Below are 18,716 nucleotides of genomic sequence, written 5' to 3'. Positions count from 1 at the left end.
ACTTATAAAAATTTGAAGGATTAACCACTTGGTATGAATACTGCTTCGGAGATTCGCAACAGTTGAGATTTCTTGGGCCTCATTTCCGGCAAGGTTTCCCTTCAAATTTCCCCTTTCACCAGGATGTTGCCTGAGCTGGAGCGTTTCAGCTATGTAGAGAAGCTGATTAGGCTGGGGTTGTTTTCTTGAGAGGAGGGAAGGCTGAGGGAGGACCTGATTGAATTGTCCAAAATTATGACAGTATATATATATATTTAGACAGGAATAAACTTTTCCTCTTAGTAGGGGGGTCAATAACCAGGGAGCATAGATTTAAGGTAAGGAGCAGGAAAGGATTTAAGCCAAAACGTTTCACTCTGGGTGGTTGGGATCTGGAACACATTACTTGAAATGCTGGTAGAGTCTGGAAACCTCATAATTAAGAAGCATTTAGATGACCACTTGAAGCAGCATCGCATACAAGGCTATGGACCAAGTGCAGGAACGTGGGATTAGAATAGATAGGTGCTTGATGGTCGGTGCAGACACGATGAGCCAAAGGGCCTCTTTCTGTGCTGTACAACTCTTATGACCCTGTAACTATTCCACAGTTGTAGAAGACAACTTGGGCCAGAATTCTCCTGCTTCTATTCTTTAACTCTGGGGCCTTTTATTAAATTGCTCACCTGGCCCGACATCTTATGCTCGCTTGTTCGTCCTTTTTCTCACTCTCATGCACTGTCGCACTCCCTCTTGTGTTCTTTTTTCCACTCTTGTGATCTCTCCGTGTCCTTTTTTGCACTCGCAAGCACTTTTTTGGGGAGGGTTTTCGTGCACTCTTTTTTTCCTTAGGTTTTCTTTTGTGCTGTCCACATGCTCTTTTTAGTGTCCACCCATTCAGAGAAGACAGGAAGTGTTGCTCGTATAAAGAGGGGTCGGGCGGGGGTGTTGGTCATGTAGACAAGACTGGGACGGTGGTGTGGGGCGGTGTTTGTTGTATAAAGAAGACTGGGGAGGGGGGCGGTGGGGAGAATTACAAATGTATTTTAATAAGATGGAAAAATTACTTAAATATTGGCAGGTTCAGTGTTTGAAGTCTAAGATGCATTAATCCTTTTAACAAAATAAAATGCAGCAATTATATCAGACCAAAGTTGGTTCACTGCATGGATGAGGAAAGTGACTTGGGTTGTACAGCTTCATAGTCCATGAAAGACAGCACCTCCGGTTAATGAAGCTGTTAAAAAAGGATAGCATGGTTTCAGATTTTGGTTCCAGAAAATACAATAAAAAGGTCATGGTATACCTAAATAAAGTATTAGTACTACAATACTGCATGTAGTATGTATATGTATAGCTGTGAGACTGGAATTTCCTTCCAGGGTTGGTGGTTGTGACAGAAATTTTGTCAACATTCCAAGTTTAGATGATTAGGTGGATGAAGGAAAATGGTTGAAGGGATATAGAGCCGTATAATTGAAACTGTTTGTTTGCATGGAATGTAAACAATAGGTTGAGCCGAATGGCCTGAAATCTATGATGCCACTTATTTAAATTTTCACAGGTTTGTTCTATGAATGGTTTTGAAAAAAAACTATTTTTCAATCAGACTGTTTCAAATTACTATCACATGTAGAAGATTGTATTTGACGGAATGATATAGCTCAGAATTTAGGTAACCGTGCACCACTTGTGCTGTGTCAAAACAACTGAAGATATCATCTAAAACATCAGCGTTAAATCTTTGGAACAAATTCTTTACTTAAGCTTGGAACCATGTGTTCTATATAACCTACAGGAGGGTGATTTACATCAGTTTATGTCTCAGCATAATTTAAATGCAAATTAATACGGTTTACTTCATGCTCAAGTCGGTTGAATTTTCTAAACTAAACTACAATGGGGATGTTTTTATTAAAGTTGTTAAAATTTCAGACTGAATTTCACCTTCACAGATGTACTTCATGCATTAAAAGTGATGTGTAATTTCTGTAATGAGGAAGGAAAGATAATGACTGATGCTGCAGTGCAGGTTTCATGCTGTTCCGAAGACAATTTGTTGAAAGCTAACTATAGCCTTATGTTGAAATGTGTAATTGCCAGTTACTGTAATCTTCATTCTTGGTATTTTTTTTAACTGTTATTTAAAGTCGTCCCTTTATTTGTTGCCAGCTCTCTCTCTCTCTCTCTCTTTTTATAATACGGATTGATTGCTTCCTTTGCTGAGTCCTCATTAACTGTACAAAAGAACTTCAGTGTGAAGACTACACTTGTCAGAATTTCCATGTAATTTAAGGGCAATAACTAGCGGGATATAGATTTACAAAACCAAGCACTTGTCGCTATGATGAGGGTTTTATAATGGGTGCGTTATGCGTGTGACTTTTCTTTTTGCAGAAGGCTGACAAACTTGTGATTTTCCTACAGTTAACGGGTAAGTCCTTTTGAGAGCAGAGGTGGCTGAAACAATTGGTCTTTTTTAAGTGCCAAGCTTTAAGCTGTTTGCAAACCTTGGCTCTTAAATATTAAATTACCTAGTTCATTCAAGAATTGGCAAATTTCAACTGATGTGTTAATTTTAGAATTAATGCACTTTTATTATTACTACATGTATAAGAATGCATTATAATCTGTTCCTTGTTCTAAACTTAACAATTTCCGTACTTACCTCAGTACAAATGTATTGAACGAGTTGCATTGAATTTCAAGCTGCAATTTCTGCCACTTTGAGCATCGCTTTCAGCTCTTGCATTCATTTTAACATCATGCTTTCAAAAAATTACGGGTGGCATATTTGTTTAGGGAAAGGCTTTGTGTTCCAAATTAAATTAACTTGGTGAAACCCCATTTTGCTGCTATGCTTTGTTTTGGGTCCCAACAATAGCTCCTACCATGCTGCTTAATTTCTGTAGCTAAAGACCGCAATAAAAATAACATATTAAATTTTATATAAGAGGGAGGATTTTGAGCATCGGATCCTTGGCAATTGATTTTAGAGGGGATTGACATTTGGATCCTAACTATTGAGTTGACGTGTTGTGGAGTCTGATCTCTGGTAGTCACGTTAGATGTAAGGATAGTTCAGTAAGAGTGTGTATCCAGGGAATACATCAGTGTAGCTGGATGGTGTGAGCAGAATCATTTACTGATTTTATGTTAATTCAGCTTTGCAAATACCTGAATTCCTGAATTGTCAGTACTAAGCGGAGAGATAGATCAATGGCTGACATAGTCTTTTGTTAAATTCACAATTTTGTAAATCTTGCACTTAAAAACTACCTGGAGTTTGCACAATTTGTTCTTCTAAAGGAATTTGACCTGACTAAATTTGCTCTTGTCCTGGACCCCAAGAAATTTAATTTTCTTCAAATTCTTGTTAATATTGTATTAATATATATTCATTCTGTTAAAACCTTGCATTTTTGAAGACTTTCAATTCATTCCATTACAAATTTTAACGCCTAGCTGTCAGTTGGTAATTTGGCCTTCTACCAATGGTGAGCTGTAACACTTCCAGAAACATATATATAGACAAAATCAAAGATGCAATACGATACTTTGAATGCGAGTTTTGCAGGTAATTAAGTCTTTACAGATCCAGAGAGAGTGGTAATGACAGGTTAAAGAGGTGTGAATTGTCTCAAGCCAGGACAGTTGGTAGGATTTCGCAAGCCCAGGCCAGATGTTGGGGTCGAATGTACTGCAACACCTCCTAACTATAGTAGTGGCTAAATTATGTCTGTGTGCTCAACTGCACGTGTCCCATGCCTTGTGACCCGGCTTCACCTGGAAATTATACATTGTCTTGACTGCCTATGTGCGATGCCACATGACGTTGACTGATAAAATATTAAAATCCATGAGTTAGGAAAAATTACCACTATCCAGTCAATTGAAATCAATAAGTAACATTGTAAAGGAAATTAAATTTCTTCTGAAGTGGAACCATAACCTCTTAAGTCTGATGAAACATAGATCTAAGATGTATTATTCCTTCTGACAAACAGTGAGCACGACTTTGTGGGAATATTTTAAATTTTATCAACAATTTATCTTTCCTTTGTTCATGATTGTATTGAATTCTTACTGAGTAGAGGCTCCACAGGTACCAAGTGCTAACCAACTATAACAGGATGGCCACAATTCATGTTTGAATTGTGATGTGTGTTGGTTTAACCAAATAGGACCTTATAACCATGCTTCATCCTGCCCACACTGGAATGCTCCTACTAAGGGTTTACCATTGTCTTAAAAATGAAAACCTTGGATAATTTGCTTCTCCACATCCCACTACTAAACGTGGATGTGGTGTCTAGTTGTAGCACATATATGTTGCCTTTGGTGAAATTGGCTATGTCAACATCTTAAATAAATATTAAGTGAAATGGTGGAGGAGAAAAAGATATAAGTGACTTGTATGTGGATTATTTACATTAACAGTGTGTGTGTGAATTTTTAGTTAACTAAATATATGTATGTCTATATAATCAAGTTCAACTGATCAGAGGGGCATGCTTTTTCTTAAAAGGATCCGGATAGTGAGCTGGAGTGGGATTTGTAGTAACTCGCTCTTCTAAGTAAACAATGCAGGTATCCTCTTGGTCACCTCATCCAATAAATTTGATTGAGGGCTGTGCCAACCACTTTCCTTAATGGGTCGTTTTTCCACAACCAGCAACTAGGTATCGGAGGTGTCGAGATCATGATTGTTTACAAAATTATCTCCCAATGTTGGTGTTGATAGCTTGTAAGCATCATGTGAAATTGTAAGCATGTTGTTCAAATGAAGTAGAAATCTGTAGGCTTTTAATTCATACAAGGCTCATTTGTAAGTTATTGGCAGTTAATTTTTAACTTGATATTTTCTAAGTTTAAAAAATGTCAACCTGGATATCTTTGAACAATGTGAAACTGAAAATGCTCTCCAAGTGACTGCCTGTGTAAGTGGACAAATTTATAGGCTCATGTTTTAAGTGGCAGAGAATGGATGTTTATAACTGAGGGGCTTTTAAAGGACGAATTGTCAGGATGTGCACTTTGGCTACACAAGTGTAAGCAGAGGTTTAGATATTTAGGTGTATTTTGTCTCATGTGAACAAGTAAGTGGATCTATAGTATTAATGAGTTTGTGTTGGTGGGATAGAAAGAATGCACAAAATGAACCAGTCTGCTACCGCCCAGCGCTACACTGTTAGGTTTCCTTTTATAGTTCTATAAAAATAAGATCATATGCAAATGATATTTATATATAGGATGTGGTTGGGGTAATTGTTGCATGGGAAGCTGAAATGACAAGGTTGAAAATGAAACTTTGCTAACATTTACCCTGCAGAATAAACACCAGAATCTTATTAGCTATTGCAAACAACGATGACTAGTACTATTAAGGTTAAATTGTATGATTTATGAGAACTTTCATTTTAAATGTGGGTTGTTCCCAATCTACTTGCCTGCTCACACAATTTCATACCACATTCTGCATAAATCACTTTATCGACAGGGTAAATTATTGATTTAAAATGGCTGACTGCACAACCTCATCTTTGGTTGTAAATGTCCAAGGCAGCTATTTTCTACCACGATCTACTGCACCCAAATGTTTTTCAATTAAAAAAGGAAACTATTCTTTCAAAATTGAGGAGCTGCTGGGGAAAGGTTCTTTACTTATGTCTATCCTTAAAAAGAAATCATCATTTTTTCTTCACTTCTTTGTCCGTTCTCTTATCTTCTGCTGCCTTTTCAGGGTCATGGACTTTCTTTGTGATTTTCCTCAATTTACATTTATTTTTTCCTGTATCTAGTTTTGTTGGCCACTAAGTAGGTATATTTTTTTAATCTTTTTATAATTAGTTTGAATCTTTTTTCAGTAACTTGTATCCTTGTTGCACTATGTAAATTTAATACTGCTTCTTGAATTTTTTAAGTCTTTCCTTATGTAACTTGTGTAATAAAATATTGCTAATTTTGTTTTATATAAAGATTTGTTTCTAGTAAAAGTAATTATTTCAAGTTAATCACTCAGTCATTTTTCTTTGTATTAAATTTATTTATTTATGTACCTACCGTGATAATTATACTCATGTTAATTATTATGAATTGTTATGGCCATTATGAACATACTTAAGTTTTGATGCTGTAAGTATCGATCATTTAAGTTGCTCATAATTCTGTTCTGTTTTCATGCAATTATAGCTTTGTTTTTGACCTTCCCTTGCAGCCAAATCCATCAAATAAACTAGCAATAATACATATTTTGGGTCTGTTGTCCAATTTGTTCACCACATTGGATATCAGTCACCATGACGATGAGCCAGAAGGCACTGAAGCAAAGAAAAAACCCACCTTGCAAGGACCCAACCCTGTAAGTACTACCAGTGGTACTAACATGGGATTCTCATGACTTGATCTTAGTCTTTTTAGAAATACAATGCTGTTTATGTAGCCAGGGACATATTTATGGGGGAATTTTCTGTTTTATAAATTCAATTTGAGGTTCAAAACCAACATTTAAAGGTGATCATTTGTCTACAGGTTGTGGTGGTCCTCCAACAGGTCTTCCAACTCATACAGAAAGTGTTGTCTAAATGGCTGAATGATGCTCAGGTTGTTGAGGTAAGGTAGATTGTCAAGGACTGTTAGATTTGATTAAATGCATTTCGTCCTGTGACTTACTGATTTCATTTTTAAATTAAATTATCTTCCTTTTCATATAGTGTGGCCTTTTAATGAAAAGGCAATCAATTGGAGGGCTGCTTAAGTTACTTAGTCACTTTCAGGAGTTCAGGGAAATTATTCTAATAACTGTTTTGTCCAACTTCTGAAATTTGTGCTTATAATTGCTAACCTTCAGCGCAAGAGTAATGTGTTTATACACTATGTTGGAGCTTCAGCATGAAATGATAGGATGTGGGTTTGTATCTGGTTTTTGCCATGTTTCTCACCAGCAAAAACACCAATTTACATTTATATAGTACTCTTAAGAAAGAACACCCTTCAGAGACATAATAGGATAAACATTATGCCGATAAAACAAAGAAGATATTTGAAAGTGGAAGCAAAAGCTTGACCAAAGAGGTGGATTTTAAAGAGGTCCTTAAAGGAGAATGAGTAGAGAGGAGTTTAGGAAGCAAATTTCATAATCTGGTCCCTAGACAACTTGAGGCTCACCTGTCAGTAGTGGGGTGAGGGGCAGGGAGAACAGAGTCAGGGGAACACAGGTGAAGAGAATGTACTGCTGGAGGAGTCTCTCAAAACGGGGCCACCTTTTGAAACAAGCTTCTAAACAGCGATCCTGATATTTCTTCCTTTGACTAAGCAGCAGACATGCCAACTTTTGCAATCTCCCTAAAGGGCTTTGTGCCAAAGCTGAAATGTCAGGAGGTGAGGCTGGCATTAGTGGTGAGAAGATTCTGGTTTCTAAAGCAGTGAGCATGTCTAAAGCTGGGGAAAGAGGGAGAACACAGGCCACCGGCCATAGCCAGCAATGAGAGAGCCCCTGGCAGTGGCTATTGTAGCCTTGGATAGGACATGGTGGGGATGGTGCTCTAGGGCAGTGCCTTGACTTGACATGACGAAGTGAGCTGCCAATTGATCATTCAGCTATCTGGGAGAGGAAGGTTCAGGGTTCTGTTCATGTGTCTGTGCTCAGTTTTCTGGGTCTAGCCAGGCAGTGCAAGGAAGATCCAGTTGACCCCATTGTCAAATGAGCTTCAGAGAAGAATGGTCAGAGACAGTGGTCTGGGTTTTGGCTGAGTCACACTCATGTTAAATTTGGTGGGCAGAAACCAATTCCAGATTTCCGCCCTCATTCTTATTTCTAGCTATTTTTGTCAGTGCCAGATAAGGGTGCAATAACCCGTTTGCACACAGCATTCCCACCCTTGTCAGCTCCATTGTGAGGATGGGCAGTTTAAACCTACCAATAAATAGAGGTAGGCCACCTGCTCCCTTCCATTACCACCTCTGGATGTGGCAAACCCACTCCAGCACACCCCTTTCTTCCGAAAATGAAAATATGCTGGGCCTTTTTAAAGGAGGTGGGTATGCCTAGTTAATGTTCCAGACTCTTTATCTGCTCACCCCCCTCCATGAAAATCTGGCCCAGAGCTACTTTTTCAGAAGTGTGAAGTGATTCATTTTGGTAGGAAGAACACGGAGAGACAATCTAAAATAAAGGGTACAGTTCTTAAAGGGGTACAGAAGCAGGGGGACCTGGGTTTATACACGCATAAGCCATTGAAGCTGACCAGAAAGATTGTAAGAGCGGTCAATAAAGCCTAGGATTCTATATGATTTATCAATAGCAGCATAGAGTAGAAGAGGAAGACGGTAATGTTAAACCTGTATAGAACACTAATTCGGCCTCAGTTCTGGCCACTACACTTCAGAGACGATGTGAAGGCATTCGAGACAGTGCAGGAAATGATTCTAGAGATGAGGAACTTTAGTTACATAGAAAGATTTGAAAGGTTGAAACTATTTTCCTTGGTGAATAGAAGGTTGAGAGAAGATTTGAGAGAGACGTACAAAATTGTGAGGAGTCTGGACGAAGTAGGTAGGGCGAAACTGTTCCCCTTGGTGAAAGGGTTGAGAACAAAAGGGCACAGACGTAACATAATTGGCAAAAGAAGCAATGGCGACATGGAAAAATAAGTCCTCGTGCAGTAAATGGTTGGAGGGGGGGGTAGTAGTGGGAGGAAAACTGGCTCATGTAGAATGGGCTGAATGACCACCTTCTGTTAGGCAACGTTCTATTTCATTGTATTGGAGTGGGAGAAACGACCCTTCTTGGTACATTCTAGCATAACAAGTTTTTTGTGAAACGTTTCATAGGGAAATAATACAGTTTTTTTGTAACCTCTAGCCTGCTGTAGACCGAATAAGCCACTAATGAGGTTTATAAACCAACTGCCCCATCTATATGTTTGAGAAAAATAGCACATGGTGTTTATATCAAATCTTATGATTTATGAGTTGGTTGGGTTGGCCTTTAATTTCTGATTTCACCTTTTAGTGTGGTGCAGTGTCATAGAATCCCTACAGTGCAGGAGGAGGCCATTCAGCCCATTGAGACTGCATTGACCCTCTGAAAGAGTACCCGACTCAGACCCACTCCCCGGCCCTATCTCCTGCAACCCCGTAATGCTATACCTGAACACTAAGGGGCAATTTAGCATGGACAATTTACCTAACCTGCACATCTTTGGACTGTGGGAGGAAATCCACGCAGACACGGGCAGAAAGTGCAAATTCCACACAAGACAGTCACCCAAGACCGGACCCTGTGCCACCTTGTCTTTCTATGTTAATCGTGCTATATAAATGCAAGTTTTGTTTTGTTGATTCCTCGGAGGTAACTGTTCTTATGTGTGCAAAGGTAGTATGCTAAAGTGAACCAGTTTCCACTTAACCAAAATTAAATCGGGGTTAGCCACCCCAGATGTCTTGTATGCATCTGCAGTTAGCTAATTTTAGAGCTGTTCTAACAGATATCTAAGAGTAAAGTATTCAACCAGTCAAATCAATTGTGGAATTGGAGAAGGAATCCAGATTAAATGAGGTAAATTGCCATTCTGCTCTCAAAAAATAAACTTTCCATGTGTGGTATAAAAATTAGACACCAATTCTACCTCTTGAGCATTCTTGTTCACTCTGATCTCATGCTGTTGGCACTAATATGTATTGCTGTGGAGGGTAGCAGTGAGTGGATATGTTATATAAAAGTCTGGACCTGGGTGGGTATACAACAAAACTTGCAGACAACACAAAAATAAGAAACCTAGTTAAAAGTGAAGGGGACTGTAAACAGCTTGCAGTGGAACGTGGTTTAGTAGCTTGGATAAACAGAAACAGATGAGACTTAACGTGATACATTTTGAGAGGGGGAATACAGAAAGGATATTTACACTAAATGGTAAAATATTTCAGCACTAAATGGTAAAATATTTCAAAGGAGTCAAGGGCAGGTGTAATTTCAACCTACCTCTCCAGACATAAAAGTCACCAGATTGGGTTGGTAAGATTAGGGGGGGCACGATAGCACAGTGGTTAGCACTGTTGCTTCACAGCGTCAGGGACTCTGGTTCGATTCCCGGCTTGGATCACTGTCTGTGCGAAGTCTGCGCATTCTCCCCGTGTCTGTGTTGGTTTCCTCCGGGTGCTCCGGTTTCCTCCCACAAGTCCCGAAAGACGTGCTTGTTAGGTGAATTGGACATTCTGAATTCTCCCTCAGTGTACCTGAACAGGCGCCGAAATGTGGGGACTAGGGGATTTTCACAGTAATTTAATTGCAGTGTTAATGTAAGCTTACTTGTGACACTAATAAAGAATAAATAAAGATAAAAATGATCCCTTAGCGATTCAGATGAACAACTCTTTAAAGGGGGAAGACCAACGAACGAAGCTGGTATTTAAAATATTTTATAACTGGGATTGCATAAGTTAAAGAATATGGGCAATGCTAAACTTGTATAAATTATTGGTTTTGCCAAGAGAAGACCTGATAGGGACCTGACCTAATCAGGGCAGCAGGGCCAAAACTCTATTAATGAGAGAACATAAGCTTAACATCAGCACCAAGAGAGCAAAGGGAAAGTTTAGAGTACAATTTCGTTGTGCAGAGAATTGTTAAAAATGCCTCTTGTTTTACAAGAAAGTGGATAAATATTTGAAAAGGAACATTTTAAGTGGATATGGTGAATAGGCAGGGGAATGGTACTAAGTGGCTAGTGAAGAGAGCTGACACATGCAAGAAGGGCTCATTGGTCTCGTATGTTATAAAAATTCTTTGATTCTATTATGAAGACTCACATTCATTTTGCCAAACTGAGGTCTTCCAGTTGCCCCCAAGCAATCTATAGAGACCATTTCATAGAGACAAGATGTTTTTCTGTCCTATTTGTGTGCTGATCAAAGGGCAAGAACACAGTAGTGCAGAAATCTTGATCCGTAACCCATAGTCTTGGGCAACAAGGTCACGGTGTTACATGCATGGAGTTTAAAATGGAGGGAAAATAGTTAGGGAAGCCTCATCTCTAAAACAAAGTTGTACAACATAAAGCTCATGTCAGTGCTCGACCTAAGTACGTGAGACTATATTTGACACTGAAGAATAACTTTGTTACCTATTTGAATTGTAAAACGACAATTGAGATTTATTTTCTTTTTCTTTCCAGGCTGTTTGTGCAATCTTTGAAAAGTCTGTGAAGACTCTTCTGGATGATTTTGCTCCCATGATTCCACAGCTTTCAGAAATGCTGGGTCAGATGTACAGTACCATCCCACAGGCATCTGCATTGGAACTAACACGACAGGTAGAATCCATGCACGTTATTTCAGCTCAAGCTTTCCCATTGAACCAACTGAATGATCTGCACTTTTTTTTGTTCTGCGATGGGAAGAAAATCTAGTTTTATTGAGTTTTAATAAAATTTTAGATTCTTCAAAGTGTACTCCTGATGGGGTACAGATTGTCAAACGTAATCTGACATGTAAAGAAATAATATTTTACGGTCATGAAATGATTAAAACCATCACAAAGGCACGGCTTCATTCCCTAATCTGTGGCGGTTTATGTGATTTGCAATTGGGTAGCAATAGGCACTTTAAAATTGGATTGCTGGAACCTGCATTTATGCAGTCTGAATGAGCACAGGATAAGACTCCACCATGATATTCTCATTATCTGAAATCGCACTGGAGAAAGGCCACTTGGGAGAACAATGGGATTCCCTATGCCAATGAAACTATGGCCCAGCATGAGCAGCATTTTCAGGAAAATAGATGCATTTTGTTTCAATCAAAGAACGGTACATCTCCGGTGCCTTACGCAATTCAAATCTTAAACCCACATTCTAAGTTTTCAAAGAGCAAAAGGTTGTCATTGACTGGAACATTGGAAGCTGGATCTTCCGGTCTCCAGATTGGTACGAAGCCCCAATGCGATGACTCCATGGGAACTGCCTGGGGAAGTTTGAACTTGTGGTGGCAATTCCCCTGCTCCCTGGGACCGTCTGGAAAAAGTCTCTAATTCTGAGTTAGTCAGGAGACAGAATTTTCCCATATTTTTTCAAAGTGCCGGCCCTGACGAGCAAACTGGAGAGAATAAAACTCACCACATATTCAGCCTCTTTTATAGAATTTTTTTTGTCCACGTTGTTCGCGTCACGCTCAGGGCAGTTTCCCTCTGATTCCCTTTCCCCGGGAAAACTTGATCTCTGTAATCAGCAGCGCTCTTTTCAAACGTCTCCCCAGCACTTGTTCCAAGTCCAGTCACTGGGATGGTTGCCAGGAAGACAGCACCACATTTCACAGAGGGAGCCCTCACCAAACTTCTGGATATATTGAGCAGAGGCGTGACATCCTGTACCCACAATCAACCAGACATCCAGCAAGCAAAGTCACCAACCCACCTGGGTGGCTGTGGTGGTGATGGTGAGTGTCAGTTCAGTAAAAGGAAGAGGCTACGAGTGCTGAAAGAAGCTGAATGGCCTCCTTCGTGCAACCAGAGTACGTCTACCTGCCCATGTCTCCAGGTTGATGTCATGCCATTGGGTTCGGCCGTCCCAGAGCTGCTGGAGCTACAAAGGCAGAGTCAGGAGCATCAGGAAGGGATGGCAGCATCTTTCCTTGGACTGCAAGGCCAACTGGAAGAGACCACTCACCTTCTGTCTGAGAATATGGTGCCGGTCACTTCAACGTAATGAGGCCAACACTGTGAGGGCCTTGGTGCAGGACGTGCACGCCATGGCGAAGTATGTCCGCTCCATGGTTCAGCTCATGGCTGAGGGCATGAGGTACAGGGCTTCAACTGCATGGTGCAAGCACTAGTGGGAATTCATGTGTGTCAGCACCAAAGGGTGACAGGGCTTCTGCATCTCACTCCAGCTGCCCCTCCATCCCATGGAGGAGCCCAGGGGCGTAATTCTCCGACACCCCCCGCCTGGTGAGGGAATCGGTGCGGCGTCGCGCGAATCGTGCCACGCTGCCCCGATGCCGGGACGCAATTCTCCGCAGTACGGAGAATCTGCGCCATCGGCGCCAGTCGGGGTATGCGCTGACTCTCCGGTCTGGATGGGACGAGTGACCGTCATCAAGGGTCCTCTGGGGGTGGGGGGCCCCGCAGTAGATGCCCGCCAAGGTCATCTCAGGCAACAGGGCGTGGAAATTATCAGGCTGCCTCAATCGCTGCTGTGGAACAAGGGGGTACATCTAGATGCAGCAGGAGGGTGAGGAAGATAAATAAACGATTGACACCTAGTGGACATGTGTGAACCTAGGCACTGGTAGAGATACGTCTTACTGTAATAGTGCGCCTATACTAAAAATCACTTTGTTCACCCATAAGGATCCTCCATAATGTCATGTCATGATGCCATGCACGCAACCCCTGCGCAAACTCGGTGCTTCATCCTTGTGGAGTGTGAGAATGGTAGTGTGAGAATCCCACACTGATGATGCTGTTAAACCACGCCGCTGCTGGCACCTAGACCTGGTTATCCCCAAACTGAGGGAATGAGGGCATCCCTAGCCTTGTGCCCCTTGTGGACCCTGGCCATTGCCCGAAGTCCTTCCCCCACTTTCGTTCTTGATTGCCCCTTGCTGCCCTCCTCAACATCTTCCTCATCCAAGGATCTGGTGCTCCTCCATCTCCTTCAAGCCCAGCTGCTTTCCTTGCTGCAGAGCACAACAAACCGCTGTGATGTCGGACACTCTTTGGGGTCTGTAGAGGAGGGCTCTCGCCAACCGGTCCAGGCACTGGAACTGCATCTTGAGCAGTTCACTTACCTGCTTGACCAGTGCCGCGTTGACGCATGAACCTTGTATAGCAGGTCTCAGCAGCTCTTTGTGGCCCCCACACTGGTGTCATCAGCCATTTCCTGAGCAGGTTCCCTGAGGAGCCGTCCCTCCAGTCGCTGCTCTACCTCTTGACTTGGATCTGTGAACGACCCAAGATGTAACTAGAATGGACATTCCCAGGGAAACAGGCACTCATCTGTGCAATACGTGTTGTATGGTCACAGACGATCTGGAGATTGAGGGAGTGGTATCCCTTGGGGTTCACAAATGGTGCGCCATGCTGCCATGGGGAGTGCAAAGCTATGTGGGTGCAGTTGATGACACTCTACACCTGGGGTTTTATGCCTGATATGCAGACAAAGCCCATGGCCTTAGCCACCTGGCTCGCGTGGTCCCAGTCCAAGTTGGTGCATATATTGGGCCTCGCAAGTAGCATATCTGTAACCTCCATTATGCACTTGTGCGTGGCAGACTCGGAGATGCCGTGGAGGTCACCCATACAGCATCTGAAGTTCAGAGTGGCAGTAACTTTCAAGGTCATAGCCAATGGGTGACCTCCTAATCCATGTGCTGCCAGCATGTGCACCACCTGGCACAGGTGGTCCACCGTCCCCCAGGACAGACGCAGTCTTTTCTGGTACTAGACCTATGACGTCTGGAGGTAGGAAATTCTACCTGTGGTCGGTAGTGTCTCCTACGAGGATCTTCCATCTGTGGGCCCTGCTCCTGGAAGGTCAATGGGCCCTGCCTCACCCTCCTCTGCAGTGCATTGGTCTTAGACAGGTGCAGCAGCATGTCGCTGCTGCTGTTCAAATGCCAGCTCAACTGGCTCCATGATTCTCCCAAATCAATAGCTGAAATGAAGAGAACATCAAAGTTAGCAAAGAGGTGTCCTGACAATGTCCTGATCCACAGCCCTCTCAGGATCTGTGGGACATCCACCCATGTGCACCCCACTATGTGAGCACATTTCCAATGAACCTTATTCCCTCCTCTGTCACACAATAGCCTCTTTCAACTGTTACCCTTTCAACTCCACCTTAATGAGGTGCTTCGACCCTTGAGAGCCTCAGTGGGTCGCATGAGTCCCCAAAGGGTGAGGAGTGAATGGAGTTGAGTGCATTCACTGGACCTGCATTCTGATCTCACTGGGGAATGAGATGCTGCCACCCATCATCTCCTGGACAGGGTGACTGTTGAATGACTTGCCTATAATGCCTTACATTGGGGGCCACATCTGTGCCATCTTTATTATGGAGACATGAGTATTAGCCTCAGAGTTCAATGCTTGGGGGCTAGGCTTCCAGTTGAGTGCCAGTCAATGGCGCACTGATGCAATGTGATACTGATTAAATTGACACAATTGACTTGTCAAGGAGCTGATTAGGCAACTGACTTCCCCTTGTGCCAGAGGAGGCACAACTGATGCATGTGATGACTGCAATTTGCAGTCAACGTCATCCTTAGAGGGCACCCTCATCTCCCTAGCTCTCATGGGCTGCGGATTAAACGAGCATTCCAATTTGAACAGCCAGCCATACAGGCACTAATCCCTGACAGCCTGGCTTCCATAACCAGTGAAAATCGGCACCAGAAAATTTGGACTGTCCAACTTGCTTATCCAGATAGTTAAGCTCTTTACTTACCAAAATATGACAGCTAGTGCCATAAAGAGGGTGTGTAGTTTCTGCTCTGATTCTCTCCACTTCTCCCCCTGAGGTTTCCTGCTCTGACTGTGCTCTGTAGAATGTGTTCTGCAGAATCCTCTATCAGGAGATTTCCCAGAAAAATCGAAGAAAAGTAAGTGTCTATTTTTTTGTAGTCAGAATCAGAGTTGGAAATATGGTTTTGGGCAATTGTTTGCTGATAAACTCGGTGATCCCATTAACTCAATATGAACTGGCTGGAAGTCACTTCAGTTTAATAAATGGGTAATCAAAGCTGCCAAGCATCACAAACCAACCAATCTGATGACTCTCAAATGATTTTCTACTTCCTTCGGTAGCTGGATTAGTTTTCAACTAGCCAAATATATGAATCTATAAATTACATTTATACATGTATAGAAATAAATTGAGTAATGTACATCTCATCTCTTCCAATGTTGGTAAGTGCCCGGTGGTGCAGTTAGGTTTTGGAAACTCCAGGCACATTTCATAGAATTATCATAGAATTTACAGTGCAGAAGGAGGCCATTCGGCCCATCGCATCTGCACCGGCCCTTACAAAGAGCAACCCACTCAAGCTCACGTATCTACCCTATCCCCGCAACCCAGCAACCACCACTTAACCTTTTTGGACACTGAGGGCAATTTAGCATGGCCAAGCCACCTAACCCGCACATCTTTGGACTGTGGGAGGAAACCGGAGCACTCTGAGGAAACCCACACACACGCGGGAGAACATGCAGACTCCGCACAGACAGTGACCCAGCCGGGAATCGAACCTGGGACCCTGGAGCTGTGAAGCAACTGTGCTAACCACTATGCTACCGTGCTGCCCCTTTGTACTGTGCATGGATGTATGTTAAAGGCTACAGACCATGAGAGGGACCGTTAAATCTTAATAAATCAAAAAAAGTTCACAGTTGGATCATGGCCATTCGGAAAACAAATAGACTATTAATTTGTATTTCTAGGATGTGGTAATTTAAGAATACTTCATTTGGACTTGGAATAAGTCCAAGAACACTATACTTAGTCTTTGCAATGGAGCACTGAGTATTGTCTCCAGCCATCCCCACAAGTGAACTACTAGACAGTAGAGTAGATGTAGAGGGGAGTGACTTAATTTATTTTTTGGTGGGCTTTTTTCATTGGATATGCTTAAAATGGGAGTTTTTGAAAATGATTAATGGATAGATTCTGCCCTGCTACATTGGTTATTTGATGAATAGGGATTGTAGGTCTATAGGGCATACATATGCACAAAGTTAATTTAGATGTTATATAAGTATTTATTTTCAGAAAGACGCACTACCATGGAATAGATTATTGAAGCATGCGATACATATGTGTCCCCTTCAATGGGGAGATGGGTGTTCCTGAAAGCAGAGGCTATATTCATTTTTTAAGGTTCATTTGGAATTAGAAAGATGTTTGGGTTCCCACAGTATCCTAACACTAGATATGATTATCTAATATAGTCAGACAAGAAGTTCTAAGAGATTTCCCAAATTGGCCACAATGCGGGTGGGGTGGGTGTAGTCCAAGAGAAAGAGGATGGATGGACATTTCCTCATTTCCATCTCAGCCGTTTTGCACTTTAAAAAAAAAATTGAAGGTATCATATTACAGTGGAAAGTATTTAATTAAAAACTCTTTGGGGGGGGGGGGGGGGGGGGGGGCAGCATGGTGGCACAGTGGTTAGCACTCTGGTTCAATCCCGGCCCCGGGTCATTGTCCATATGGAGTTTGCATATTCTACTCGTGTCTGCGTGGGTCTCACCCCTACAACCCAAAGATGTGCAGGGTAGGTGAATTGGCCACGCTAAATTGCCTCCTAATTGGAAAAAAAATAATTGGGTACTCTAAATTTATTTTAAAAAAGAAAACACTCTAGAAATATGCATTTAGTTTTCCACAGATGTATATTTCAAAAGTGAAGTTACAAATCACAAAAATAGTTGGTTACATTGTTTAATCTATTGTAATTATTCCGTTCCACTTCATAACTGAACCACATATGCACAATGTTATAATATTACAAGTAAGTGTATATTTTTCCAAAGAATGAATTGCCATATCTGCAGGAGATTGCAGTGTGCACCTGCCATTTATCTCACAATTGCTGTGTGATATACTGGAATGCTAGCTGTCCTCATGCAGTTAATTTTGCCTTATGACATCGATCTTGAGTTGGTCTGTTGCAAGTTCAGGGATTTGCCTTGGATATTCTCTTGTACAGAGGCATTAGCCACCCCATAATCAGGCTGTAGGTCTTTTGTTATTTGGCTGTGCCGAACTGCCCAGTATCCAAGTATATAATTGTGAGTCTGAGTGTAACATTGAAATCTCTTTGTGATCAGAACCAGATATTCTCAGGTGTTCTCCTTTCAATCTTTTGAAGGTGGGCTGAGAATGCACTTGGTTGGATGAAGCCAAATACAAATCGTTTCAGCTTCTGTCAGTAGACGCTTGGAACTGTTGTGATGGGATTCACTCAACAACAGCAATAATTGCATTTATACAACACACTTGGCATAGTAAAAATCCCAATGTGTTAAACATTCTCAAAAAAAAAGGAGGGGGGAATCTTGAGGAGGGCATTTCAGAGCTTTGGACCCACTGGCTGAAGACACTGCTCCTCGAGGGTTGTAGGACAGGAGGAGGTTACAAAGATAGGGAGAGAGATGTGGCCGTGTATTTTCATAATAAAAGTGGGGGAGTTGATGATTGTGTTGCCATTGAATGTCACGGGGCAATGGTTAGATTCTCGATGATCATTGCCTGGCACTTGTGTTGCACGAATACTACTCCAGATTGTACAATGAGTTTGAATTGCTCCAAATTGATGTTATCAAATTAATTTCTCCACAGTGGTGGCTGAGCTTGGCGATTATCCTCATGGAAATTGCTTTTCTTTGATCGCCTTTTTTGGATTTTGACAGTGTCACTCTGCCTGTGTAAATATGTTTGGATTGTTTTCTTTTTCAGCTGGTGCACATATTTGCCAATGATCCGACCCACTTTGTCCCAGTAAAGGCTCTATTCCTTCTCGTTACATCTGTGACCCTCTCAATATTCCAACAAGGTAGGTGGCCATACTTTAAATGTGGATCATTTGGAAATTCTAATGTGTGCTACCAAATCTTTTTTTTTGTAGTGGTTTGTGATCCATAGTGATCGAGCTAGTGGTTATTAATGTGCGTTTCCCAGTTCCTGTGGTACTGGGTGAGTTTGGTGCAGCCCTGTATTCCTGTCAGAAATAAAATAATGAAA

General features: G+C 41.8%; 1 protein-coding gene and 1 long non-coding RNA gene across 5 annotated transcripts in view; one reads left to right on the top strand and one right to left on the bottom strand.

The window, feature by feature from the left end:
- The window catches only part of LOC119964564, a 104,189-nt gene that overhangs the window by 22,620 nt on the left and 62,853 nt on the right, over positions 1-18,716 (bottom strand). The window lies entirely within an intron of this gene.
- Positions 1-18,716, top strand: part of ipo13 (importin 13) — a 215,200-nt gene that overhangs the window by 149,639 nt on the left and 46,845 nt on the right. For 3 of the 4 annotated variants that reach the window (XR_005460326.1, XM_038794211.1, XM_038794210.1), the window contains 4 exons: positions 6,197-6,340; positions 6,511-6,591; positions 11,154-11,291; positions 18,432-18,528. Coding sequence is in view for 3 of the 4 variants with exons in the window: in XM_038794211.1 (XP_038650139.1) it covers positions 6,197-6,340; positions 6,511-6,591; positions 11,154-11,291; positions 18,432-18,528 (460 nt within the window). In the remaining variant the exon portion in view is untranslated. The remainder of the gene's footprint in view (positions 1-6,196; positions 6,341-6,510; positions 6,592-11,153; positions 11,292-18,431; positions 18,529-18,716) is intronic. The other variant, XM_038794212.1, reaches the window with a different exon arrangement.

This window comes from Scyliorhinus canicula, chromosome 4, assembly GCF_902713615.1.
Source record: "Scyliorhinus canicula chromosome 4, sScyCan1.1, whole genome shotgun sequence".
Classification (NCBI taxonomy): Eukaryota; Metazoa; Chordata; class Chondrichthyes; order Carcharhiniformes; family Scyliorhinidae; genus Scyliorhinus; species Scyliorhinus canicula.
Note: the sequence above shows the minus strand (reverse complement) of the source record. Positions and strands in the feature narration are given on the sequence as shown.